The 26,907-nt window shown below is 52.9% G+C and overlaps 1 protein-coding gene across 2 annotated transcripts in view; it reads right to left on the minus strand.

Annotated features, from left to right (window-relative positions):
- BORA (BORA aurora kinase A activator) overlaps nt 1–26,907 on the minus strand; it is an 88,634-nt gene that overhangs the window by 13,679 nt on the left and 48,048 nt on the right. For both annotated transcript variants that reach the window (XM_075336821.1, XM_075336820.1), the window contains 2 exons: nt 13,961–14,190; nt 13,323–13,476 (listed from right to left, as the gene is read on the minus strand). In XM_075336821.1, coding sequence (XP_075192936.1) covers nt 13,323–13,476; nt 13,961–14,190 — 384 coding nt within the window. The remainder of the gene's footprint in view (nt 1–13,322; nt 13,477–13,960; nt 14,191–26,907) is intronic.

Raw genomic sequence — 26,907 nt, forward strand, 5'->3', positions numbered from 1 at the left:
CGCCGATAAGGCGGAATGATGTGAGACGCACCTTGCATGAAGGTGCGGACCTGAGCCAGCCGGGCGAGACACCGCTGGAACAGCACTGATAGAGCTGAGACTTGTCCCTTGAGAGAGTTGAGGGACAGTCCTAGCTGCAGACCGGACTGTAAAAAAAGACAGAAGGGTCGGCAACGAGAATGGCCAAGGAGAATGGCCGGAAGAGCGACACCAGGACAGGAAAATTTTCCAAGTCCTGTGATAGATCTTGACGGAGGAAGACTTACGGGCCCGAGTCATAGTGGAGAGGACTTCAGGAGGAATACCAGAAGCCGTCAAAATCCAGGACTCAAGAGCCACGCCGTCAATTTGAGTGCCGCAGAATTCGGGCGGAAAAACAGACCTTGCGAGAGCAGGTCTGGACAGTCCGGAAGATGCCACGGCAGGCAGGTGCAATGAGGATGACTCGACGGCCCTCCATTCTGATCTTGCGCAGGACTCTGGGCAAGAGAGCAAGAGGGGGAAACACGTAGGACAGACGAAACTGGGACCAGTCTTGAACCAGAGCATCCGCGGCGAAGGCCCGAGGATCGTGGGAGCGAGCCACGTAAACCGGAACCTTGTTGTTGTGACGGGATGCCATTAGGTCCACGTCCGGAGTGCCCCACTTGCGGCAGATTGACTGAAACACTGCCGGGTGCAGAGACCACTAGCCACCGTCCACGGATTGACGGCTGAGATAATCTGCCTCCCAGTTTTCTACGCCAGGGATGTGGACTGCGGATATGGTGGACTTGGAGTCCTCCGCCCATTGAAGAAAGCATTGGACCTCCAACATTGCCAGGCGGCTGCGTGTCCCGCCTTGGTGATTGATGTAGGCAACCGCTGTCGCGCTGTCTGACTGGACTCGAATGTGGAGATGTACTGCTCCCCAGCCGGATAGACTGGCATCCGTGGTGAGAATCACCCAGGACGGGGCCAGGAAGGAGCGCCCCTGGGACAGGGAGAGGGGCCGAAGCCACCACTGAAGAGAGCTCTTGGTTTGTGGCGACAGAGCCACTAACCTCTGTAAGGAGGAAGGCCGCTTGTCCCAACAGCGGAGAATGTCCAGCTGCAGAGGACGCAGATGGAACTGGGCAAAGGGAACCGCCTCCATGGAGGCCACCATTTGACCCAGCACCTGCATCAGACGCCTGAGGGTATAACGGCGGGGCCTCAGCAGAGAGCGCACCGCCAACCGGAGTGACAGCTGTTTGTCTAAGGGCAACTTCACAAGTGCCAGCAAAGTCTCGAACTGCATCCCTAGGTACGTGAGACTCTGGGTCGGAGTCAGAGTGGATTTGGAAAGATTGACAATCCACCCGAATTGGGCTAGGGTGGCGAGAGTGAGCGAAACACTCCGCTGACAGTCTGCGCTGGATGTACCAGTAAGTCGTCCAGATAAGGAAACACTGCTAACCCCTGGAGGTGCAGGACCGCAATCACTGCCGCCATGACCTTGGTGAATACCCGAGGGGCTGTGGCTAACCCGAAGGGGAGAGCCACGAATTGGAAATGATCCTCTCCTATCGCAAAACGTAACCAACGCTGATGTGACACTGCGATTGGCACATGTAGATCGGCATCTCTGATGTCGATGGACGCCAGGAACTCCCCTTGGGTCATAGAGGCAATGACTGATCGCAGAGACTCCATGCGAAAATGCCGCACCCGGACATGCTTGTTGAAAAGCTTGAGATCCAGGACGGGCCGGAAGGTACCGTCCTTTTTCGGAACTAGGAAGAGATTTGAGTAAAAACCTCTGAACCGTTCCTGAGCGGGAACTGGGACAATCACTCAGTTTGCCTGCAAGGACGCCACGGCCTGCGAGAAGGCGGCGGCCTTGGAGCAGGGGGGAGTTGAGAGAAAAAAATCTGTTTGGAGGTCTGGAAGAGAATTCTATCCTGTAGCCGTGAGATATGATGTCTCTCACCCACTGATCAGAGACTTGCTTTAACCAAGCGTCGCCAAAGTGGGAGAGCCTGCCACCGACTAAGGACGTGGCTGGAGCGGGCCGAGAGTCATGAGGAAGCTGCCTTAGTGGCAGAACCTCCTGCGGTCTTCTGCGGACGTGCTTTTGGGCGCCAGTTGGATTTCTGATCCTTGGCTGAGTTAGCGGACGAGGCGGAAGGCTTAGAGGATGACCAGTTGGAGGAACGAAAGGAACGAAACCTCGATTGATTCCTACCCTGGGCGGGTTTCCTGGTCTTGGTTTGTGGCATGGAAGTACTCTTCCCGCCAGTAGCTTCTTTAATGATTTCATCCAGCTGTTCACCAAACAGCCGTGGACCAGCAAAAGGGAGCCCAGCAAGAAACTACTTGGAAGAAGCATCTGCCTTCCACTCTCGAAGCCACAAAATCCTGCGGATAACAGAATTAGCTGAAGCCACCGCAGTGCGATGAGCAGCCTCTAGCATGGCAGACATGGCATAGGATGAAAAAGCTGAAGCCTGAGCAGTTAAGGTCACCATCTCAGGCATAGATTCCTTGGTGAGGGAATGCATCTCCTCTAGAGAAGCAGAGATGGCTTTGAAAGCCCACACTGCTGCAAAAGTCGGGGAAAACGCGGCCCCTGCAGCTTCATACACAGATTTGGCCAGAAGGTCAATCTGACGGTCAGTGGAATCCTTAAGTGAGGTGCCGTCAGCCACCGACACAACGGTCCGGGCTGAGAGCCTAGACACCGGAGGGTCTACCTTTGGGGAGTGAGACCACTCCTTGACCACCTCAGGTGGAAATGGAAACCGGTCATCAGAACCACGCTTTGGAAAGCGTTTGTCAGGGCAGGCCCTGGGCTTGGTCACAGCGGTCTGAAAACTGGAGTGGTTAAAGAACACACTCTTCACTCTCTTAGGCGAGGTAAACTGATGTTTTTCTGCCAAAGAGAGTTGCTCCTCTGACACTGGCAGATTGAGATCCAGCACAGAATTAATAGAAGCAATCAAATCACTAAGATATATGAGTCACCCTCAGAGAAAATCGATGGGATACATAGCCTCCGAGCCCCCAGTGAGGGCATCCTCCTCATCTAGAGAGTCAGCTCTTGAGACAGAGCCGTGGGATGGGGAGGGGGAGGAAACCCTGCGCCTTCTCTTAGAAGGACGGGGTCTGGGATCAGATGATGAATCCTCCGTGAGCTCCGATGGACGGAGGTCAGAGGATAGGAGTCCTCTGTCAAAGAGAATTAGAGGCACCCTGTGAGGGGGGCTGATGCATATTCAAAGTCCTGGACAAAAGCCCCATGGACTCAGCAAATGACTGGGATATGGACCTAGAAAAGGACTCTACCCAGGCCGGGGGTTCAATCACAGGTGCAGCAGCAGCCTGAGAAACCACTGGGGGTGAAACTCCAGGCTGTGACACTGCCAAGTTAGAGCAGACATCACAATGTGGATAAATGCTCGGCTCAGGCAGCAGGAGCTTACATGTAGTGCATGCAGAATAAGGCTTTGGAGCCTTGCTCCTTGTGTGAGACATGCTGCTGGAGTGGGGGCTTTGCATAGAATGAACCCCAGGGAGAATATGCAGAGGTCCACAACCGGAGACCGGCTGTGGCTTACCAGACCACTGAGCGCGGTGTTGTGTGCCCTCCAGATCCCGAAGCCCGGTCTCCCAGTCGCAGCACCTCAGCAGAGATGCAGAATGCAGGATGTCCCAGAGCAGAGTGAACTCTGCCTGAGAAGAGGGCGTTCCTATAAAAGAGCGGGAACTGGAGGGCTATAGAGACCTGCAGGGAAGGAGGGACGCCCCAGCAGTGTCCCTCCCCTGTGTAGAACGGCCGCCGGGAGGAGCCGAACCTGTCCCTCTGCATGAGTGACATGCGAGGGCAGGAAAATGAAACTAGGCCTCCGATGAAGCCAGGGCCTAAATTTAAGAGGCGAGGCCGACAAGCAGGCACCATCGGCGCGGTTCTCAGGCAAAAGCTAGAGAACCCGCCGGAAAAGTTAAAACAATCATATACAGCATACTCTCCCCTTACAATAAAGAACCGGGACCCCCAACATAAACGTCTCAGGCACTTAGCTGCTGAGACGCAGGGCCATGTCCCTGGGGATGAGTGCTCCGGTCCAACAGAATCCTCAAGGGGCTGTGGATGGAGACCGGACTCCTGCCAGGCATGGAGACCGTGCTGGCTCCCACTTCAAGCCAGAGCCCAGGAGGGATGGTGAAGGAGCACGGCATGTAAGGCTCCAGCCTAGGAAATCAACCTTAACAACACCGCCGACACAGTGGGGTGAGAAGGGACATGCCGGGAGTCCAGACATGGACCCGCTTTTCTTCAAACTCTTTCCAAAAGTCAAACAAATCAGATGAGAATGCATGTGTGGATGTATGCCTCCTGACACAAAGCAATAAACTGGCTAGGACTGGCTACCAGGGGGTGTATAAGCTCAGAGGAAGGAGCTACACTTTTAAGTGTAGTACTTTGTGTGTCCTCCGGAGGCAGAAGCTAAACACCCATGGTCTGGTCTCCCAAAGGAACGATAAAGAAATCCCTGTTCCTTGCTTACATGTAGTCCTCCATATTCATGAACCCTGCATGGCCTTGCCCCCTCCACCAATTGGCAGCTTTCTGTGTTAACTGTGCATGGGCAGAAAGCTGCCAGACAGTGGGGGAGGGACTATACAGAGCTTATGAATATGGAGGACATGGAAGCAGGTTACTAATTTCAGATTCGGTGGAAATAAAATCCCTTTCGGACTTTGGGTATTTTCTTTAGGCTATGTGCACACTACAGCTTTTTTTCTCCCAGGTGGATTCCACCTAAAATCCACTTTAAAAAGGGGTGGGGGAAACAAAAAAAACAAAAAAGCAGCTCATAAAATGAACATAATACAATAAAGTGTCAAGACGGCATTGCTGTGCACGTATTTGATCTTATTTCACTTCCTCTAGCGCCTCAGGGTTTCCAAACTTTGATCTTTCACATCAGCGTATTTTTGACGCATATGACTGGATCCTGTTGATTTGGTGATGAATGTATGCAAGCGCAAGTGTTATTTCACAGGATCCTTTCAGAGAGAGTGGGAGAGAATATCACGCCAGGCTGCTTTCTGGGCATGCTCAGTAGAGCAAACAGGATCCTTTTTATCAGTTTAGGCTGCTTACACACTACGTTTTTTTAACATGCGTCATGAACATTTTTTTTTTTATCGCAAAAACGGATCCGTGCAAATGCGTTTTCATTTCAATGCATTTGCAATGGACTCGCGTCAACATGCGTTCACATGCGTCTGCGTGCGTTATAGTGAGGATCCAGCGACTTGCAGTTTAACTTTTTTCAAAAACGCTACTTTTAGCGTTTTTGAGGTGCGTCCAAATACTGTTTTTCACTGGATCCTGACTATACTGGACGCAAAACGCATGTGAACGCTGGCATGCTTATAGACAGGATCCTGCTTGCTCTACTCAGCATGCCCAGAAACCAGCCTGGCGTGATCAGTCTCTCTCCCCCTCCTGAGAGAGGTGGACGCTCGTAACCAAGGTAAATATCGGGTAACCAAGCAATGCGCTTCGCTTAGTTACCCGATGTTTCCCTTTGTCACGTGTGCAGGGAGCCCGGCTCCTAGCAGCTACGGACGCTCGTAACCAAGGTAAATATCGGGTATCCAAGCAAAGTACTTCGTTTGGTTACCCGATGCTTACCTTGATTACTAGCGTTTGCAGCTGTCAGATGCCGGCTCCCAGTCTATCACGTTCAGTTACCCTCACTCCTGATCACATGACTTCAATGCCCGCCCATAAACTTCAAGTGGCAGGATCCTGCAAAATAACATACATTTGCATGCGTTTTTCTCTTTGTAAAAACAGGATCCACTTTTACAGCAAAAGAAGGGAATTTTGTTACTTACCGTAAATTCCTTTTCTTCTAGCTCTTATTGGGAGACCCAGACGATTGGGGTATAGCTACTGCCCTCTGGAGGCCACACAAAGCACTACATTAAAAGTGCAAGGCCCCTCCCCCTCTGGCTATACCCCCCCGTGGTATCACGGGTTCTCCAGTTTTAGTGCCAAAGCAAGAAGGAGGAAGCCAATAACTGGTTTAAACAAATTAACTCCGAATAACATCGGAGAACTGAAAAACCGTTCAACATGAACAACATGTGTACCCGCAAACAACAAAAAAACATCCCGAAGGACAACAGGGCGGGTGCTGGGTCTCCCAATAAGAGCTAGAAGAAAAGGAATTTACGGTAAGTAACAAAATTCCCTTCTTCTTCAGCGCTCTATTGGGAGACCCAGACGATTGGGACGTCCAAAAGCTGTCCCTGGGTGGGTAAATAAATACCTCATGTTAGAGCTGCAAAACAGCCCTCCCCTACGGGGGTGTCACTGCCGCCTGCAGGACTCTTCTACCTAAGCTGGCATCCGCCGAAGCATAGGTATGCACCTGATAATGCTTGGTGAAAGTGTGCAGACTGGACCAGGTAGCTGCCTGGCACACCTGTTGAGCCGAAGCCTGGTGACGAAATGCCCAGGACGCACCCACGGCTCTGGTGGAGTGGGCTTTTAGCCCCGAAGGAACCGGAAGCCCCGCAGAACGGTAGGCCTCTAGAATTGGTTCTTTGATCCATCGAGCCAGGGTGGCTTTAGAAGCCTGCAACCCCTTGCGCGGACCAGCGACAAGGACGAAAAGTGCATCGGCACGGCGTATGGGCGCCGTGCGGGAAATGTAGATTCTGAGTGCTCTCACCAGATCTAGCAAACGTAAGGCCTTTTCATACCGGTGAACCGGATGAGGGCAAAAAGAAGGCAAGGAAATATCCTGATTAAGATGAAAAGAGGATACGACCTTAGGGAGAAACTCCGGAATGGGGCGCAGCACAACCTTGTCCTGGTGGAACACCAGGAAGGGAGCCTTAGATGACAGAGCTGCCAGCTCAGACACTCGCCGAAGCGATGTGATTGCAACAAGAAACGCCACTTTCTGCGACAGCCGAGAAAAGGAAACTTCCTTCAGAGGCTCGAAGGGCGGCTTCTGGAGAGCAACTAGTACCCTGTTCAGATCCCATGGATCTAACGGTCGCTTGTACGGGGGCACAATATGACAGACCCCCTGCAGGAACGTGCGCACCTTAGGAAGACGTGCTAGACGCTTCTGAAAAAACACGGATAGTGCCGAAACTTGCCCTTTAAGGGAACTGAGCGACAAGCCCTTTTCTAACCCCGATTGCAGGAAGGAAAGAAACTTGGGCAATGCAAATGGCCAGGGAGACACTCCCTGAGCAGAGCACCAGGACAAGAAAATCTTCCACGTTCTGTGGTAGATCTTAGCCGAATTCGACTTTCTAGCTTGTCTCATTGTGGCAATGACTCCCTGAGATAATCCAGCAGATGCTAGGATCCAGGACTCAATGGCCACACAGTCAGGTTCAGGGCCGCAGAGTTCTGATGGAAAAACGGCCCTTGGGACAGTAAGTCTGGTCGGTCTGGCAGTGACCACGGTCGACCGATCGTGAGATGCCACAGATCCGGATACCACGACCTCCTCGGCCAGTCTGGAGCGACGAGTATGACGCGGCTGCACTCGGATCTGATCTTGCGTAGCACTCTGGGCAAGAGCGCCAGAGGCGGAAACACGTATGGGAGCTGAAACTGCGACCAATCTTGAACCAAGGCGTCTGCCGCCAGAGCTCTTTGATCGCGCGACCTCGCCATGAATGCCGGGACCTTGTTGTTGTGCCGGGATGCCATTAGGTCGACGTCCGGCACTCCCCAGCGGCGACAGATTTCCTGAAACACGTCCGGGTGAAGGGACCATTCCCCTGCGTCCATGCCCTGGCGACTGAGGAAGTCTGCTTCCCAGTTTTCTACGCCTGGGATGTGAACCGCGGATATGGTGGATGCTCTGTCCTCCACCCACATTAGAATGCGCCGGACTTCTTGGAAGGCTTGCCGACTGCGCGTCCCTCCTTGGTGGTTGATGTATGCCACCGCTGTGGAGTTGTCCGATTGGATTCGGATCTGCTTTCCTTCCAGCCACTGTTGGAAGGCCAGTAGAGCAAGATACACTGCTCTGATTTCCAGAACATTGATCTGAAGGGTGGACTCCTGCGGAGTCCACGTCCCCTGAGCCCTGTGGTGGAGAAATACTGCTCCCCACCCTGACAGACTCGCATCTGTCGTGACTACTGCCCAGGATGGGGGCAGGAAGGATCTTCCCTGAGACAATGATGTGGGAAGGAGCCACCATTGTAGAGAGTCTTTGGCCGTCTGGGAAAGCGAGACTTTCCTGTCCAGGGACGTTGACTTCCCGTCCCATTGGCGGAGAATGTCCCATTGAAGTGGGCGCAGATGAAACTGCGCAAAGGGAACTGCTTCCATGGCTGCCACCATCTTCCCTAGGAAATGCATGAGGCGCCGCAAGGGATGCAACTGGCCCTGCAGGAGAGATTGCACCCCTGTCTGTAGTGACCGCTGCTTGTCCAGCGGAAGCTTCACTATCGCTGCTAGAGTATGAAACTCCATGCCAAGATACGTTAGTGACTGAGTCGGTGATAGGATCGACTTTGGAAAGTTGATGATCCATCCGAAAGACTGTAGAGTCTCCAGCGTAGCCTTCAGGCTGAGTTGGCATGCCTCCTGAGAGGGAGCTTTGACCAATAAGTCGTCTAGGTAAGGAATCACCGAGTGACCCTGAGAGTGCAAGACTGCTACCACCGCCGCCATGACCTTGGTGAAGACCCGTGGGGCTGTCGCCAGACCAAATGGAAGAGCTACGAACTGAAAATGGTCGTCTCCTATCACAAAACGTAGAAAACGTTGATGTTCTGTAGCAATTGGCACGTGGAGATAAGCATCCTTGATGTCTATTGAGGCAAGGCAGTCTCCTCTGGACATTGAGGCAATGACAGAGCGGAGGGTTTCCATCCGGAACCTCCTGGCGTGCACATGTTTGTTGAGCCGTTTTAGGTCCAGAACAGGACGGAACGAGCCGTCCTTTTTTGGAACCACAAAGAGATTGGAGTAAAACCCTTGCCCTTGTTCCTGAGGAGGGACTGGGATAACCACTCCTTCCGCTTTTAGGGAATCCACCGCCTGCAGCAGAGCATCTGCTCGGTCTGGCCGTGGGGAGGTTCTGAAGAACCGAGCTGGAGGACGAGAATTGAACTCGATTCTGTACCCGCGAGACAAAATGTCCGTCACCCACCGGTCTTTGACCTGTGACATCCAAATGCCGGAAAAGCGGGAGAGCCTGCCCCCGACCGGCGATGCGGAGGGAGGGGGCTGGAAGTCATGAGGTAGCCGCTTTGGAAGCGGTACCTCCATTTGCTTTCTTGGGGCGTGTGTGAGTCCGCCACGAATCTGAGTTTCTTTGCGTCCTCTGAGTCCCTTTGGACGAGGTAAATGGTGTCTTGCCCGAACCTCGAAAGGACTGAAACCTCTGCTGCCACTTTTTCTGCTGAGGTTTGGGTGTTCTGGGTTGTGGTAAAGAGGAGTCTTTACCCTTGGACTGTTTAATGATGTCAGCCAATGGCTCGCCAAACAGTCTCTCTCTAGACAAAGGCAAACTGGTTAAACATTTTTTGGAACCAGCATCTGCTTTCCAGTCCTTTAACCACAAGGCTCTGCGCAAAACTACCGAATTGGCGGACGCCATTGAGGTGCGACTGGTAGATTCTAGGACCGCATTGATAGCGTAAGACGCAAACGCCGACATCTGCGTGGTAAGGTGCGCCACTTGCGGCACTGCTGGATGCATGATAGCATCCACTTTTGCTAAGCCAGCTGAAATAGCCTGGAGTGCCCATACGGCTGCGAATGCCGGAGCAAACGACGCGCCTATAGCTTCATAGACAGATTTTAACCAAAGGTCCATCTGTCTGTCATTGGCATCTTTAAGTGAAGCGCCATCCTCCACTGCAACTATGGATCTAGCTGCAAGTTTGGAAATCGGGGGGTCTACCTTTGGACACTGTGTCCAGCGCTTGACCACCTCAGGGGGGAAAGGGAAACGCGTATCTTTAGATCGTTTAGAGAAACGCCTTTCTGGGTGAGCGTCGTGCTTCTGGATTGATTCTCTGAAGTCAGAGTGATCTAACAAAGCACTCAATTTACGCTTGGGATAAAGGAAACGAAACTTTTCCTGCTCCGCAGCCGCCTCTTCTGCTGAAGGGGCTGGGGGAGAAATATCCAACAGCCTATTGATGGCTGAGATAAGGTCGTCTACCATGGCATCCCCATCCGGGGTATCCAGGTTGAGAGGGGTTCCAGGAGTGGATTCCTGATCACTCTCATCAGACACATCACAGGGAGACTGATTGCGCTGAGACCCTGAGCAGTGTGAAGACGTCGAGGGTCTTTCCCAGCGAGCTCGCTTAGGGTGGCTGGGGCCATCATCTGAGTCATAATCCTCGGCCTGTGAAGCCGGGGACCCCCCTGTGGGCTGGATACATTCCAAGTAAGGGGGACCTGAGGACGGAGGCCTCGCCGTGCCCAGAGACTGAGCCCCATGCATAGATTGCAAGGTCTCAAGGATTTTTGCCATAGATACAGACATATTATCTGCAAAAACTGCAAAGTCCGTCCCTGTCACCGGGGCAGAACTTACAAGCGTCTCAGCCTGGGTCGCCACCTCTCCTGACTCCGGCTGGCGAAGCAGCACCGGGTCGGAGCATTGCACACAATGGGGGTCATCAGAGCCTGCTGGTAGATTAGCCCCACATGCAGCACACGCAGTATACACAGCCCTTTTTGCCTTGGCCGCCTTGCGTTTTGAGGATGACATGTTGCTGCTTCCACAGAGCGATCTGGGATATGCAGCCAGAAGCGCACCTCACAGTGCAAGAAATACAATATCTATATAACTGTATCCAGTACACTGATACACAGTGAGGCACTAGAGGGACCAGCACAGAAAAATCGCTTACCGCCCGCTTAAAAAGCGGGTGTGTGGTCGCCAGATAGCCCCTAGTCCAGGTCTCCCAGAGCCTTGCGTCCTTCCTCCAGCCAGGCATGCATGTAATGGCTGCCGGCGTCTCGAGAGAGGAAGGGGGGCGGGCCCTGGGCGTTCCTGGCCAAGAGCGGGAAGCCTGCTTCCCTCTGTGCATAGTGTGAGGGCTGGAGCATGTAAATCAGGCTCCAGCCCTCGTCGCTGCTTGCGAACAGCGTCTCTCCCCTACCCTGAATGACAGGGTGGGGGCGGGAACGAAACGGAGCTGCCGGCGTCCTAGGCCCAAAAAGCCGGGGACTAAAGTTATAACCGCCGCCGCCGTAAAAGCGCGGACGGCGGATCCCCGGCGCACCACAAGTCACAGCAGCGCCGCCCGGTCCAGAGGGGGTCGGCGCTGCGTTCCCAAACACAAACAATCCCCCAGTAATCTGTAGGGACACCAACTCCACGTTGCGGTCCCCGGCGCACTATAACACCCAGCCAGCCCGGAGTGTGTCTGTGCCTGCCGGGGACACAGAGTACCTGTAAGATGCAGGGCCCTGTCCCTGATCGTACTCCTGCTCCGTCTCCATCAGGTTCTAATGGGTCTGTGGATGGAGCCCGGCATCAGAGCTGAGAGGCCGGCAGGATCCCACTTCCACAGAGCCCTACAAGGGGATGTGGAAGGAAAACAGCATGTCAGGCTCCAGCCCTGTACCAGCAATAGGTACCTCAACCTTACAACACCATCCAGGGTTGAGAAGGGAGCATGCTGGGGACACTATATGTGTCCTCTTTTCTTCCATCCGAAACAGTCAGCAGCTACTGCTGACTAAAATCTGTGGAGCTATGCATGGAATGTCTGACCTCCTTCGCACACAAAGCTAAAACTGGAGAACCCGTGATACCACGGGGGGGTATAGCCAGAGGGGGAGGGGCCTTGCACTTTTAATGTAGTGCTTTGTGTGGCCTCCAGAGGGCAGTAGCTATACCCCAATCGTCTGGGTCTCCCAATAGAGCGCTGAAGAAAAATGTTTATGACGCATGTTAAAAAAAAAAACGTAGCGTGAAAGCAGCTTAACCACCGTTCACATGCATTACAGTCAGGATCCAGTGACATGCAGTATTTGGACGCAGCTCAAAAACGCTACAAGTTTTTGAAACAAGGTAAAAAAAAAAACCCAGCAAATCAACGGATCCGGTATATGTCGCATGCAAGCGCATCTTACCGCGATTCCATTGAAAATGCATTTGTCAAGGATCCGGTCACATGCATTTGCAGTTTTTTTGACGATGTTGTTCGTCGTTCCTGCAGCCGCACACATCGCTGTGTGTGACACCACAGGAGCAAGGAATATCTCCTTACCTGCGTCCACCGGCTATGCGGAAGGAAGGAGGTGGGCGGGATGTTACGTCCCGGTCATCTCCGCCCCTCCGCTTCTATTGGACAGCTGCCGTGTGACGTCGCTGTCAAGCCGCACGACCCGCCCCCTTAGAAAGGAAGCGGATCGCCGGCCAGAGCAACGTCGCAGGACAGTTAAGTCCGTGTGACGGGGGTAAGCGAGGTTGTGCACGACGGGCAGCGATTTGCCCGTGACGCACAACAGACGGGGGTGGGTACGATCGTTTGCGATCTTGCTAGCGAGATCGCAGTGTGTAAAGCCCGCTTAACACACTGGCGGGGCGAGAATTATGGCAAAACCGCTGCTTTAGTGATAATAACCACCAACAGTTTCCTGAATCTACTTGGTCAGGAGTAATTCGGCAGCTGTACCGCCATCTACAAGTCACCATATATGCATAGGCTTAGGAAGTAAACGCACAAGATTTCCTGCTGTGGATTTGCTTGTGGAAAATCCCCTTTGCATTACCGTAGCAACATTATGCTGTGGATGTTACTGAATTTACTCAAATGTAGCCAATTTAATGCAAAAAAAAGTTCCACTCAACTAATTAGGGTCTTAGAAGCCCCTATACGAGCTCCAGAAACCCCATTCACATACACAGAACACATTTTTAAAAGGCAGAAATTTCTTCACCCAACCTGCAGCTTGAAAATCTACCTCCATGTATGACAGCTTAGTCACATTGTACATGGACATGTGCTAAGAATTCCTGGTAACATTTCTACCCCCAAATCCTTACATTTTATCATATTAGACCTTCTTTACAAATCCACAGGATAAGTGATAAATGTCTGATTACTGGATGGAGCCGTTGTGCACATGCTGGAGCACTTCTCCATTGAAACTAAGACTACATGATCATGATCAAATTCTGCACTTTTCATTATTATATAGCACATTGAGGCATTTATAAAAAAGTACATTGAGCAGAGACAATAACAATCATAATTATTAAATATCTTATAAGCCGGACATCTATTGCAGAGAATAGTCCACAAATTCCAGTACAATACACTGAGCTCACCTGCCATTGGGGCTTTTCCCACTACAGAGGATATGGGGGAAAACGCTGGTGACATCTCTCTCATAGGAGATTTTTCAAAAAACGTAGGACTTTCTATACTCCCCAAGCTGTATGCTCTTCTGCCACCCTGGATCGGGCTTGAAGAAAACTGACCCTAAGAAGTAGATAAAGGCAGAGAAAATTAAGCACTCGTCGTAAACCAGTTCAAAGTATAAAACTTTATGTTCAACTAATTCCCAGTATGATAAAGCTGTGCCCAGTTAGAGCCATAGATCACCACTAAACCACAATGAAAAGGACCAAGGCTGTAATCTTCACTCAAGCACTGCCTCTACAAGTATCCCTTTCTGCCATTAGCCTCTTCCCACCCTCCTGACCAGGGCAGATGTTAAACCGCTAACGTGTCATTTTGTGGCACCTCTTGAAAGCTTTTTCCCAAATAAGCATTCACTTTGCTGGTATTGTTATAAATCTGCACAGAGAGAAAATGCGACAAAAACTACACCATGTGCACAGGCCCTTACCATCACAGGCCAGGTCCTGCTCATCTAAAAAAGATGTAACAAGGAGCCTACTGACAGTGACTGATATTAAAGTGAGAAAACTAATCAATTTCAGATTTGTTATAAGACCATTACCGAACTGGGGGTCTGCATGGGACTTCTGCACCGGACAGGAGAGAGATCGATTGAGCAGAGAACCCCCAGAGAGGCTGGAGGGGCTTCATATGACCCTGCTGGAGGAGAGCTCGGCGACGAGCACACTGAGCCATTGCACTGTCCATCTAAGAACAGTTTTCTCCGAAGAGATGAGGAGCTCAAGTTTTCCTGGGACTGATCTGCATTTTCCTCTGACCGAAAATATTCACCTGCAACAAAATAAAAAATAGTTGATACAAGATAAAGCACTTGACAGAATCCAAAAGAAAACAATACGACAGTACTATTGAACATGCAAATAACCAAATACTTAAAGGGAATCTGTCACCAGGTTTTTGCCACCTAATCTGAGATCAGCATAATGTAGGGACAGAGATCCTGACTCCAGTGATGCGTCACTTACTGGACTGCTTTGTGCAGTTTTGATAAAACCTACTGTTTAATCAGCAGTAGATTATCATTAGAGGACTACTTGGCGTGCTGAAAGGTAGTCCAGAATATTCATGAGCTCTGTATAACTGCTAGATCTGCAGCAGAGAAAACATTGATTTGATGAAAATGACATCAAACAGCTCAGTAAGTGACATCTCTGGAATCAGGGTCTCTGCCTCAGATGGGGTAGCAAACATGGTGAGAGAGGAGATTCCCTAAAAAAAAAAAAAAAAAAAAAATGGCTATTCCCTACTTTCTTTATCGTTCCTTTGGGAGACCCAGACCATGGGTGTTTAGCTTCTACCTCCGGAGGACACACAAAGTACTACACTTAAAAGTGTAGCTCCTCCCCCTGAGCTTATACACCCCCTGGTGAGCAGACCCGGCCAGTTTATCGCTTTGTGTTCAGAAGGCATACATCCACACATGCATTCTCATATGATTTTTTTTTTTCCCTTTGGAACGAGATTGAAGAGTGGGGTCCACGTCTGGACCCCCGGCATGTCCCTTTTCACCCCACTGTGTTGGCGGTGTTGTAAGGTTGATTCCTAGGCTGGAGCCTTTACATGCCGTGCTCCTTCACCATCCCTCCTGGGCTCTGGCTTGAAGTGGGAGCCAGCACGGTCTCCATGCTTGGCAGGACACTGGTCTCCATCCGCAGCCCTTCAGGACCCTGCTGGACCGGAGCACTCATCCCCAGGGACTTGGCCCTGCGTCTCAGCAGCTAAGTACCTGAGACATTTAGATTTTGGGGTCCCTGTACTTTATTGTTGGGGGAGAGTGTGCTTATTGTGTTTACTGACATTTCCGGCAGGTTCTCTCGCTGTCGCCTGAGAACCGCGCCGGTTGTGCCTGCGCGTCGGCCGCGCCGCTCAAATTTAGGCCCTGGCTTCGCCGGAGGCCTAGTTTCTGTTTCACTGCCCTCGCATGTCACTCATGCAGAGGGACAGGCTCGGCTCCTCCCGGCGGCCGTTCTGTACATGGGAGGGACACTCCCCACTGCAGTGTGTCTCCCCTCCCCTGTAGGTCTCTATGGCCCTTCAGATCCCGCTCCTCAAGCAAGTCCCGCCCCCTCTCTTCGCTCCGGCGGCCATTTTCTCAGCGTTCTCTCTGCGATCAGTCATTGCAGCGCTGGTCTGCAGCATCTCTGCTGAGGTGTTGTGCTTGGGGGTCCGGGCTTCAGGATCTGGAGGGCACACAACACCGCTCCAGCGGTCTGGTAAGCCACAACCGGTCTCCGGTTGTGGACCCTTGTATATACTCTCTGGGGTTCATTCTCTGGCAGAGCCCCCACTCCAGCAGCATGTCTAACACGAGGAGCAAGGCCCCAAAGCTTTATGCTGTATGCGCTGCATGTAAGCTCCTGCTGCCTGAACCGAGCACCTTCCCACATTGTGATGCCTGCTCTAACTTGGCGGTGCCACAACCTGGAGTCTCACCCCCAGTGGTTTCTCAGGCTGCTCCTGCGGCTGAACCCCCGGCTTGGGTAGAATCCTTTTCTAGGTCTCCCAGTCTTTTGCTGAGTCCATGGGACTTCTGTCCAGGACTTTGCTGAATATGCATCAGCCCCCCTCACAGGGTGCCTCTGCTGCTAGGGCTCTCAGGACCGGAGCTCACAGAGGATTCATCATCAGGGCCCAGACCCCGTCCTCCTAAGAAGAGACGCAGGGTTCCCTCTCCCTCGTCCTCCCGTGGCTCTGATTCCAGAGCTGACTCGCTGGATGAGGAGGATGCCTTTACAGGGGGCTCGGAGGCTAACTCCATGTGCCCCATTGATCTGTCCGAAAGGGACTCAGATCTTAGGGACTTGATTGCTTCTATTAATTCTGTACTGGATCTCAATCCACCAGTATGAGGAGCAACCCTCTCTGGCAGAAAAGCACCAGTTTACCTTGCCTAAGAGAGCAAAGAGTGTGTTCTTTAACCACTCCAGTTTTCAGGCCGCTGTGACCAAGCCCAGGGCCTGTCCTGACAAGCGCTTCCCAAAGCGTGGTTCTGATGACCGTTTTCCCTTTCCACCTGAGGTGGTCAAGGAATGGGCTCAGTCCCCAAAGGTAGACCCTCCGGTGTCTAGGCTCACAGCCCGGACCGTTGTGTCGGTGGCTGATGGCACTTCCCTTAAGGATTCCACTGACCGCCAGATTGACCTTCTGGCCAAATCCGTGTATGAAGCGGCGGGGGCCGCGTTTTCTCCGACTTTTGCAGCAGTGTGGGCTCTCAAGGCCATCTCTGCTTCTCTAGAGGAGATGCATTCCCTCACCAGGGAATCTATGCCCGAAATGGATGCCTTAACTTCCCAAGCTTCGGCCTTTTTATCCTATGCCATGTCTGCCATGCTGGAGGCTTCTCACCGCACTGCGGTGGCTTCGGCTAATTCCCTCGCTATCCGCAGAATCTTGTGGCTTCGAGAGTGGAAGGCAGATGCTTCTTCAAAGTACCACCTTGCTGGGCTCCCTTTTGCTGGGTCCCGGCTGTTCGGTGAACAGCTGGATGAAATTATTAAGGAAGCTACTGGCGGGAAGAGTACTTCCATGCCTCAAACTAAAGCCAGGAAACCTGTCCAGGGTAGGAATAAGTCGAGGTTTCGCTCTTTTCGTTCCTCCAACTGGTCGTCCTCTAAGCCCTTGGCCTCGTCCGCTAACTCAGCCAAGGACCAGAAATCCAACTGGCGCACAAAAGCGCGTCCACAGAAGACCGCAGGAGCTGCTGCCACTAAGGCAGCCTCCTCGTGACTATCTGCCCGCTCCAGCAACGTCCTTAGTCGGTGGCAGGCTCTCCCACTTTGGCGACGCTTGGTTTCAACACGTCTCCGATCAGTGGGTAAGAGATATCCTCTCCCACGGCTACAGGATAGAATTCTCTTCCAGTCCGCCAAACAGATTTTTTTCTCTCATCTCCCCCCTGCTCCAAGGCCGCCGCCTTCTCACAGGCCGTGGCAGCCTTACAGGCAAATTGAGTAATTGTACCGGTTCCCGCCCGGGAACGGTTCAGAGGTTTCTACTCAAATCTCTTCCTAGTTCCCAAAAAGGACGGTACCTTCTGGCCCATCCTGGATCTGAAGCTTCTCAACAAGCATGTTCAGGTGCGGCGCTTTCGCGATCGGTCATTGCCTCTATGTCCCAAGGGGATTTCCTGGCATCCATCGACATCAGAGATGCCTATCTGCATGTGCCAATTGCAGCGTCACACCAGCGTTGGCTACGTTTTGCAGTAGGAGAAGATCACTTCCAATTCGTGGCTCTCCCCTTCGGGTTGGCCACGGCCCCTCGGGTATTCACCAAGGTCATGGCAGCAGTGATTGCAGTTCTGCACCTCCAGGGGTTGTCAGTGATTCCTTACCTGGACGACCTTCTAGTCAAGGCTTCATCCAGCGCAGACTGTCAGCGGAGTGTCTCGCTCACTCTCTCCACTCTAGCTCAATTCGGGTGGCTGGTCAATCTGCCCAAATCCACTCTGACTCCGACCCAGAGTCTCACGTACCTAGGGATGCAGTTCGAGACCTTGACGGCACTTGTGAAGTTGCCCTTAGTCAAACAGCAGTCCCTCCAGCTAGCGGTGGGCTCTCTGCTGAGGCCCCGCCGTTATACCCTCAGGCGTCTGATGCAGGTGCTGGGTCAAATGGTGGCGTCCATGGAGGCTGTTCCCTTTGCCCAGTTCCATATGCGCCCCCTGCAGCGGGACATTCTCCGCTGTTGGGACAAGCGGCCTTCCTCCTTACACAGGTTGGTGGCTCTGTCGCCACAAACCAGGAGCTCTCTTCAGTGGTGGCTTCGGCCCCTCTCTCTGTCCCAGGGGCGCTCCTTCCTGGCCCCGTCCTGGGTGATGCTCACCACGGATGCCAGTCTATCCGGCTGGGGAGCGGTATATCTCCACCACAGAGCGCAGGGCACTTGGACTCCATCCGAGTCAGCCCTTTCAATCAATGTGCTGGAAACCAGAGCCGTGCTTCTAGCTCTCCTAGCACCACCTGTTGGCGGGCAGGCACATTCGAGTCCAGTCAGACAACGCGACAGCGGTTGCCTACATCAATCACCAAGGCGGGACACGCAGCCGCCTGGCAGTGTTGGAAGTACAACGCATCCTTCATTGGGCGGAGGACTCCAAGTCCACCATCTCCGCAGTCCACATCCCAGGCGTGGAAAACTGGGAGGCAGATTATCTCAGCCGTCAAACCGTGGCGAGTGGTCCCTGCACCCGGCAGTGTTTCAGTCAATCTGTCGCAAATGGGGCACTCCGGACGTGGACCTAATGGCATCCCGTCACAACAACAAGGTTCCCGTTTACGTGGCTCGCTCCCACGACCCTCAGGCATTCGCCGCGGATGCACTGGTTCAAGACTGGTCCCAGTTTCGTCTGTCCTACGTGTTTCCCCCTCTAGCTCTCTTGCCCAGAGTTCTGCGCAAGATCAGAATGGAGGGCTGTCGAGTCATCCTCATTGCACCGGACTGGCCCAGGCGAGCTTGGTATCCAGACCTGCTCCATCTGTGCGTAGAGATGCCATGGCATCTCCCGGACCGTCCAGACCTACTCTCACAAGGTCCGTTTTTCCGCCTGAATTCTGCGGCTCTCAAATTGATGGCGTGGCTCTTGAGTCCTGGATCTTGACGGCTTCTGGTATCCCTCCTGAAGTCATCTCCACTATGACTCGGGCCCGTAAGTCTTCCTCCGCTAAGATCTATCACAGGACTTGGAAAATTTTCCTGTCCTGGTGTCGCTCTACTGACCATTCTCCTTGCCGACCCTTCTGTCTTTTCTACAGTCCGGTCTGCATCTAGGACTGTCCCTCAGCTCTCTCAAGGGACAAGTCTCAGCTCTGTCAGTTCTGTTCCAGCGGCGTCTCGCTCGGCTGGCTCAGGTCCGCACCTTCATGCAAGACGCATCTCACATCATTCCACCTTACCGGTGGCCCTTGGATCCCTGGGACCTTAATTTAGTTCTCACGGTTTTGCAGAAACCCCCCTTTGAGCCTCTAAAGCCAGCTTTACACCTTACAATTAGGTGTGCGATCTCGTATGCGATGTGACACGCCCAGGTCGCATATGCGATTGAATGAGATTGCACGTAGGTCGTTCATTTGCTGTCACACGTGCGTTAGTAGTCTATGTTAAATTGATCAATTTTGTGTGCGATTCTTTAGATCATGTGTTCCGTGACGTATGCATTGGGCACCCTTTTTTTTATTTATTGACTTGCCAAGCGTGTGTAATGTGCAGGGATGTGTTTTTACTATGTCATCTTCCATTCAGCTCTGCTACATGGCCGCTAACAGCAGCCACAGACAGCCATGTAGCAGAGCTGAATGGCAGATGACAGCAGACAGACAGAGCCGCACTGTCAGAATGAACTCGGGTGAACGTCACCCGACTTCATTGTCATGCTGCGGCTCTGTCTGTGTCGCGTCCTGATTAGCGGTCACCTGTGAAGGACTCACCGGTGACCGCTAAACTCCTGAGTAAGTGAATTGAGCAGCCCTCTCTCATACTCACCGATCCCCGGCGTTGCACGGCATTCACACTGCTCCGGCGGCTTTTACTGTTTTGAAAAAGCCGGCCGCCCATTTAAACAAAATCTCGTATTCCCTGCTTTCCCCGCCCACCGGCGCCTATGATTGGTTACAGTGAGACACGCCCCCACGCTGAGTGACAGGTGTCACACTGCACCCAATCACAGCAGCCAGTTGGCGTGTCTATACTGTGCAGTGAAATAAATAATTAAATAATTAAAAAAAAAAAAACGGCGTGCGGTCCCCCCAATTTTAAAACCAGCCAGATAAAGCCATACGGCTGAAGGCTGGTATTCTCAGGATGGGGAGCTCCACGTTATGGGAAGCCCCCCAGCCTAACAATATCAGTCAGCAGCCGCCCAGAATTGCCGCATACATTAGATGCGACAGTTCTGGGACTGTACCCGGCTCTTCCCGATTTGCCCTGGTGCGTTGGCAAATCGGGGTAATAAGGAGTTATTGGCAGCCCATAGCTGCCAATAAGTCCTAGATTAATCATGTCAGGCGTCTATGAGACACCTTCCATGATTAATCTGTAAATTGCAGTAAAAACACACACCCGAAAAAAAGAGAATTTTGTTTACTTACCGTAAAATTCTTTTTCTTATAGTTCCGACATGGGAGACCCAGACCATGGGTGTATAGCTTCTGCCTCCGGAGGACACACAAAGTACTACACTAAATGTGTAGCTCCTCCCTCCGAGCATATACACCCCCTGGATGACAAATGTAACCAGTTCAGTGCAAAAGCTGAAGGAGGACATCCACCCATAAGTAGAGATAGAGTAAAACCCGGAATAACCGGAACCTCTGTCTACAACAACAGCCGGTGAAAACACATGGAACAAGAACTGCCAACAGGTAACAGGGAGGGTGCTGGGTCTCCCATGTCGGAACTATAAGAAAAAGAATTTACGGTAAGTAAAACAAAATTCTCTTTTTCTTTATCGTTCCTTATGGGAGACCCAGACCATGGGACGTCTCAAAGCAGTCCATGGGTGGGAAATAAACTGAGAAGTAGGCAAAACCTAACTTCACAAATGGGCGACAGCCGCCTGAAGGATGCGTCTGCCCAAGTTCGCATCTGCCGAAGCATGAGCATGCACTTGGTAGTGCTTCGAAAAGGTGTGCAGACTAGACCAAGTGGCAGCCTGACAGACCTGCTGAGCCGTAGCCTGGTGCCTGAAAGCCCAAGAGGCACCGACAGCTCTGGTCGAGTGTGCCTTGATCCCCGGCGGGGGAGGCACCTGAGAACATTGGTAGGCATCGGATATGGCCGACCTAATCCAACGAGCCAGAGTCGGTTTAGAAGCCGAGAGACCCTTGCGCTGACCTGTGGTTAGCACAAAAAGAGAGGTGCACCGCCTGAGAGCGGCGGTGCGTGACACATAGATCCGGAGCGCCCGCACCAGATCTAAAGTATGCAACGCTTTCTCAAAGCGATGCATAGGGGCCGGACAAAGGGAAGGCAATGAAATGTCCTGGTTAAGGTGGAAAGGAGACACCACCTTAGGGAGAAAGTCCGGAGTCGGACGGAGAACCACCTTGTCTTGGTGAAAAACCAAAAAGGGTAACTCCGAAGAGAGTGCAGCCAAATCAGAGACTCTCCTGAGAGAAGTTATGGCCACCAGAAAAACCACTTTCTGTGAAAGTCGAAACAAAGAAACCTCCCTAAGAGGCTCAAAAGGGGGGTTTCTGTAAGGCCGTGAAAACCAGATTAAGGTCCCAGGGATCCAAAGGCTGCCGGTAAGGAGGAATGATGCGAGATGCGCCCTGCATGAAGGTGCACACCTGGGCCAGTCGGGCGATACGCCGCTGGAACAACACTGACAGAGCCGAGACCTGTCCCTTGAGGGAATTGAGGGATAGTCCTAGCTGCAGACCGGACTGTAGAAAGGACAGGATGGTCGGCAAGGAAAACGGCCAAGGAGCATGGCCGGAAGAGCGACACCAGGACAGGAAAATTCTCCAAGTCCTGTGGTAAATCCTGGCTGAGGAAGACTTCCGAGCCTGAGTCATAGTGGAGATGACCTCGGAAGGAATGCCTGAAGCCGTCAGGATCCAGGACTCAAGAGCCACGCCGTCAATCTGAGAGCCGCAGAATTCTGGCGGAAGAACGGACCTTGAGAGAGAAGGTCTGGGCGGTCCGGGAGATGCCACGGCACCTCTCCGGACAGACGGAGCAGGTCTGGGTACCAAGCTCGCCTGGGCCAGTCTGGAGCAATGATTATGACCCGACGGCCCTCCATTCTGATCTTGCGCAGGACTCTGGGCAAGAGAGCTAGAGGAGGAAACACGTAGGCCAGACGGAACTGGGACCAATCCTGAAGCAGCGCGTCCGCTGCCAAGGCCTGAGGATCGTGGGAGCGAGCCACGTAAACCGGGACCTTGTTGTTGTGCCGGGATGCCATTAGATCCACTTCCGGAGTGCCCCACTTGCGGCAGATTGACCGGAACACTGCCGGATGCAGGGCCCACTCGCCGCTGTCCACGGTTTGACGGCTGAGAATCTGCCTCCCAGTTTTCTACGCCTGGGATGTGGACTGCGGATATGGTGGACTTGGAGTCCTCCGTCCACTGAAGGATGCGTTGAACCTCCAACATCGCCAGGCGGCTGCGAGTCCCGCCCTGGTGATTGATGTAGGCAACCGCTGTCGCGTTGTCCGACTGGACTCGAATGTGCTTGCCCGCCAACAGGTGGTGAAAGGCTACGAGAGCTAGGAGCACAGCTCTGATCTCCAGCACATTGATCGAGAGGGCTGATTCGGACGGAGTCCAAGTGCCCTGTGCTCGGTGGTGGAGAAATACTGCTCCCCAGCCGGAGAGACTGGCGTCCGCGGTGAGGATCACCCAGGACGGAGACAGGAAGGAGCGTCCCTGAGATAGAGAGAGGGGCCGAAGCCACCGCTGAAGAGAGCTCCTGGTCTGTGGCGACAGAGCCACTAGCCTGTGCAACGAGGAAGTCCGCTTGTCCCAACAGCGGAGAATGTCCAGCTGCAGAGGACGCAGATGGAACTGGGCAAAGGGAACCGCTTCCATTGACGCCACCATCTGACCCAGCACCTGCATGAGGTGCCTGATGGAATGACGGCGGGGCTTCAATAGAGAACGCACCGCCAGATGAAGGGACTGCTGTTTGACTAAGGGCAACTTCACAAGTGCCGGCAGAGTCTCGAATTGCATCCCTAGGTACGTATGTTTCTGGGTCGGGGTCAGAGTGGACTTGGGCAGATTGACAAGCCACCCGAATTGAACAAGCGTGGCGAGAGTGAGAGAGACACTCCGCTGACAGTCTGCACTGGATGAAGCCTTGACTAGAAGGTCGTCCAGGTAAGGAATCACTGCCAACCCCTGGAGGTGCAGAACCGTAACCACTGCTGCCATGACCTTGGTGAATACACGAGGGGCCGTGGCTAACCCGAAGGGGAGAGCCACGAATTGGAAATGTTCCTCTCCGATTGCAAAACGTAGCCAACGCTGGTGTGAAACTGCAATTGGCACATGCAGATAGGCATCTCTGATGTCGATGGATGCTAGAAAATCTCCTTGGGTCATTGAGGCAATGACCGATCGCAGAGATTCCATGCGAAAGTGCCGCACCTGAACATGCTTGTTGAGAAGCTTGAGATCCAGGATGGGCCGGAAGGAACCGTCCTTCTTGGGGACTAGGAAGAGGTTTGAGTAGAAACCTCTGAACCGTTCCCGGGCGGGAACCGAACAATTACTCCGTTGGCCTGCAAGGATGCCACGGCCTGAGAGAAGGCGGCGGCTTTGGAGCAGGGGGGAACGGACAGAAAAAAATCTGTTTGGCGGGCTGGAAGAAAATTCTATCCTGTAGCCGTGGGAGATGATATCCCGCACCCACTGATCGGAGACGTGTTGAAACCACACGTCGCCAAAGTGGGAGAGCCTGCCACCGACCAAGGACGTTGTTGGCGGCCAGATAGTCAAGAGGAGGCTGCCTTAGTGGCAGCGGCTCCTCCGTTCTTCTGAGGACGCGGCTTCGCGCGCCAGCTGGGTTTTCGATCCTTGGCTGAGTTAGTGGACGAGGCTGAGGGCTTAGAGGATGACCAGTTAGAGGAACGAAACCTCGACTGGTTCCTGCCCTGGACAGGTTTCCTGGTTTTAGTTTGTGGCAAGGAAGTACTCTTCCCGCAAGTAGCTTCCTTAATAATTTCATCCAGTTGTTCACCGAACAGCCGGGACCCAGCAAAGGGGAGCCCAGCAAGGTACTTCTTGGAAGAAGCGTCTGCTTTCCACTCTCGAAGCCACAAGATCCTGCGGATCGCGAGGGAATTAGCGGAAGCCACCGCCGTGCGGTGAGAAGCCTCCAGAATGGCAGACATGGCATAGGATGAAAAAGCCGAAGCCTGGGAAGTTAAGGCAACCATTTCGGGCATAGAGTCCCTGGCGAGGGAATGTATCTCCGCCAGAGAAGCAGAGACTGCCTTAAGAGCCCACACTGCTGCAAAAGACGGGGAGAACGAGGCCCCTGCCGCCTCATATACAGATTTGGCCAGAAGGTCAACCTGGCGGTCAGTGGGATCCTTAAGCGAGGTGCCATCGGCCACCGATACAACTGTCCGGGCTGAGATTCTAGACACCGGAGGATCTACCTTTGGTGAATGAGCCCACTCCTTGACCACCTCAGGTGGAAAGGGAAAACGGTCATCAGAACTATGCTTTGGTATGCGTTTGTCAGGACAGGCCCTGGGCTTGGTCACAGTGGCCTGAAAACTGGAGTGGTTAAAGAACACACTCCTTGATCTCTTAGGCAAGGTAAACTGGTGTTTTTCTACCAGAGAAGCTTGTTCCTCTGACACTGGTGGATTGAGGTCCAGTACGGAATTAATGGACGCAATCAAGTCACTAACATCCGCATCACCCTCAGATAGATCAATGGGGTACATAGAGGTAGCATCCGAGCCCACAGTAAAGGCATCCTCCTCGCCCTGTAATTCAGCTCGTGAATCAGAGCCGTGGGACGAGGAAGGAGAAGAGTCCCTGCGTCTCCGTTTAGGAGGACGGGGTCCGGGAACAGATAAAAAAATCCTCTGTGAGCTCTGCAGAGCGAGTCGGAGCAGCAGAGGCGCCCTGAGAAGGGGGCTGATGCATGGTCAGCAGAGTCCGGGACAGCTGTCCCATGGAGTCGGCAAAGGACTGGGAGATAGCTTTAGAAAGAAGGGAATTTTGTTACTTACCGTAAATTCCTTTTCTTCTAGCTCTTATTGGGAGACCCAGACGATTGGGGTATAGCTACTGCCCTCCGGAGGCCACACAAAGCACTACACTAAAAAGTGCAAGGCCCCTCCCCTTCTGGCTATACCCCCCCGTGGTATCACGGGTTCTCCAGTTTTAGTGCCAAAGCAAGAAGGAGGAAGCCAATAACTGGTCTAAACAAATTAACTCCGAATAACGTCGGAGAACTGAAAAACCGTTCAACATGAACAACATGTGTACCCGCAAACAACAAAAAAATCCCGAAGGACAACAGGGCGGGTGCTGGGTCTCCCAATAAGAGCTAGAAGAAAAGGAATTTACGGTAAGTAACAAAATTCCCTTCTTCAGCGCTCTATTGGGAGACCCAGACGATTGGGACGTCCAAAAGCTGTCCCTGGGTGGGTAAAGAAATACCTTATGTTAGAGCTGCAAAACAGCCCTCCCCTACGGGGGTGTCACTGCCGCCTGCAGGACTCTTCTACCTAAGCTGGCATCCGCCGAAGCATAGGTATGCACCTGATAATGCTTGGTGAAAGTGTGCAGACTCGACCAGGTAGCTGCCTGGCACACTTGTTGAGCCGAAGCCTGGTGTCGTAATGCCCAGGACGCACCCACGGCTCTGGTTGAGTGGGCTTTTAGCCCTGAAGGAACCGGAAGCCCCGCAGAACGGTAAGCCTCTAGAATTGGTTCTTTGATCCATCGAGCCAGGGTGGCTTTAGAAGCCTGCAACCCCTTGCGCGGACCAGCGACAAGGACAAAAAGTGCATCGGAACGGCGCAAGGGCGCCGTGCGGGAAATGTAGATTCTGAGTGCTCTCACCAGATCTAGCAAACGTAAGTCCTTTTCATACCGGTGAACCGGATGAGGACAAAAGGAAGGCAAGGATATATCCTGATTAAGATGAAACGAGGATACGACCTTAGGGAGAAACTCCGGAATGGGGCGCAGCACTACCTTGTCCTGGTGGAACACCAGGAAGGGAGCCTTGGATGACAGAGCTGCCAGCTCCGACACTCGCCGAAGCGATGTGATCGCAACAAGAAACGCCACTTTCTGTGACAGGCGAGAAAAGGAAACTTCCTTCAGAGGCTCGAAAGGCGGCTTCTGGAGAGCAACTAGTACCCTGTTCAGATCCCATGGATCTAACGGCCGCCTGTACGGGGGCACAATATGACAGACCCCCTGCAGGAACGTGCGCACCTTAGGAAGACGTGCTAGACGCTTCTGAAAAAACACGGATAGTGCCGAGACTTGCCCTTTAAGGGAGCTGAGCGACAAGCCCTTTTCCAACCCCGATTGCAGGAAGGAAAGAAAGGTAGGCAATGCAAATGGCCAAGGGGATACTCTCTGTGCAGAGCACCAGGATAAGAAAATCTTCCACGTTCTGTGGTAGATCTTAGCAGACGTTGACTTCCTAGCTTGTCTCATTGTGGCTACGACTCCTTGAGATAATCCTGCGGACGCTAGGATCCAGGACTCAATGGCCACACAGTCAGGTTCAGGGCCGCAGAATTCTGATGGAAAAACGGCCCTTGGGACAGTAAGTCTGGTCGGTCTGGCAGTGACCACGGTCGACCGACCGTGAGATGCCACAGATCCGGATACCACGATCTCCTCGGCCAGTCTGGGGCGACGAGTATGACGCGGCTGCAATCGGATCTGATCTTGCGTAACACTCTGGGCAAGAGTGCCAGAGGTGGGAAGACGTATGGGAGCCGAAACTGCGACCAATCTTGAACTAATGCGTCTGCCGCCAGAGCTCTTTGATCGC

This window comes from Anomaloglossus baeobatrachus, chromosome 2 (assembly GCF_048569485.1).
Source record: "Anomaloglossus baeobatrachus isolate aAnoBae1 chromosome 2, aAnoBae1.hap1, whole genome shotgun sequence".
NCBI classification, from domain to species: domain Eukaryota; kingdom Metazoa; phylum Chordata; class Amphibia; order Anura; family Aromobatidae; genus Anomaloglossus; species Anomaloglossus baeobatrachus.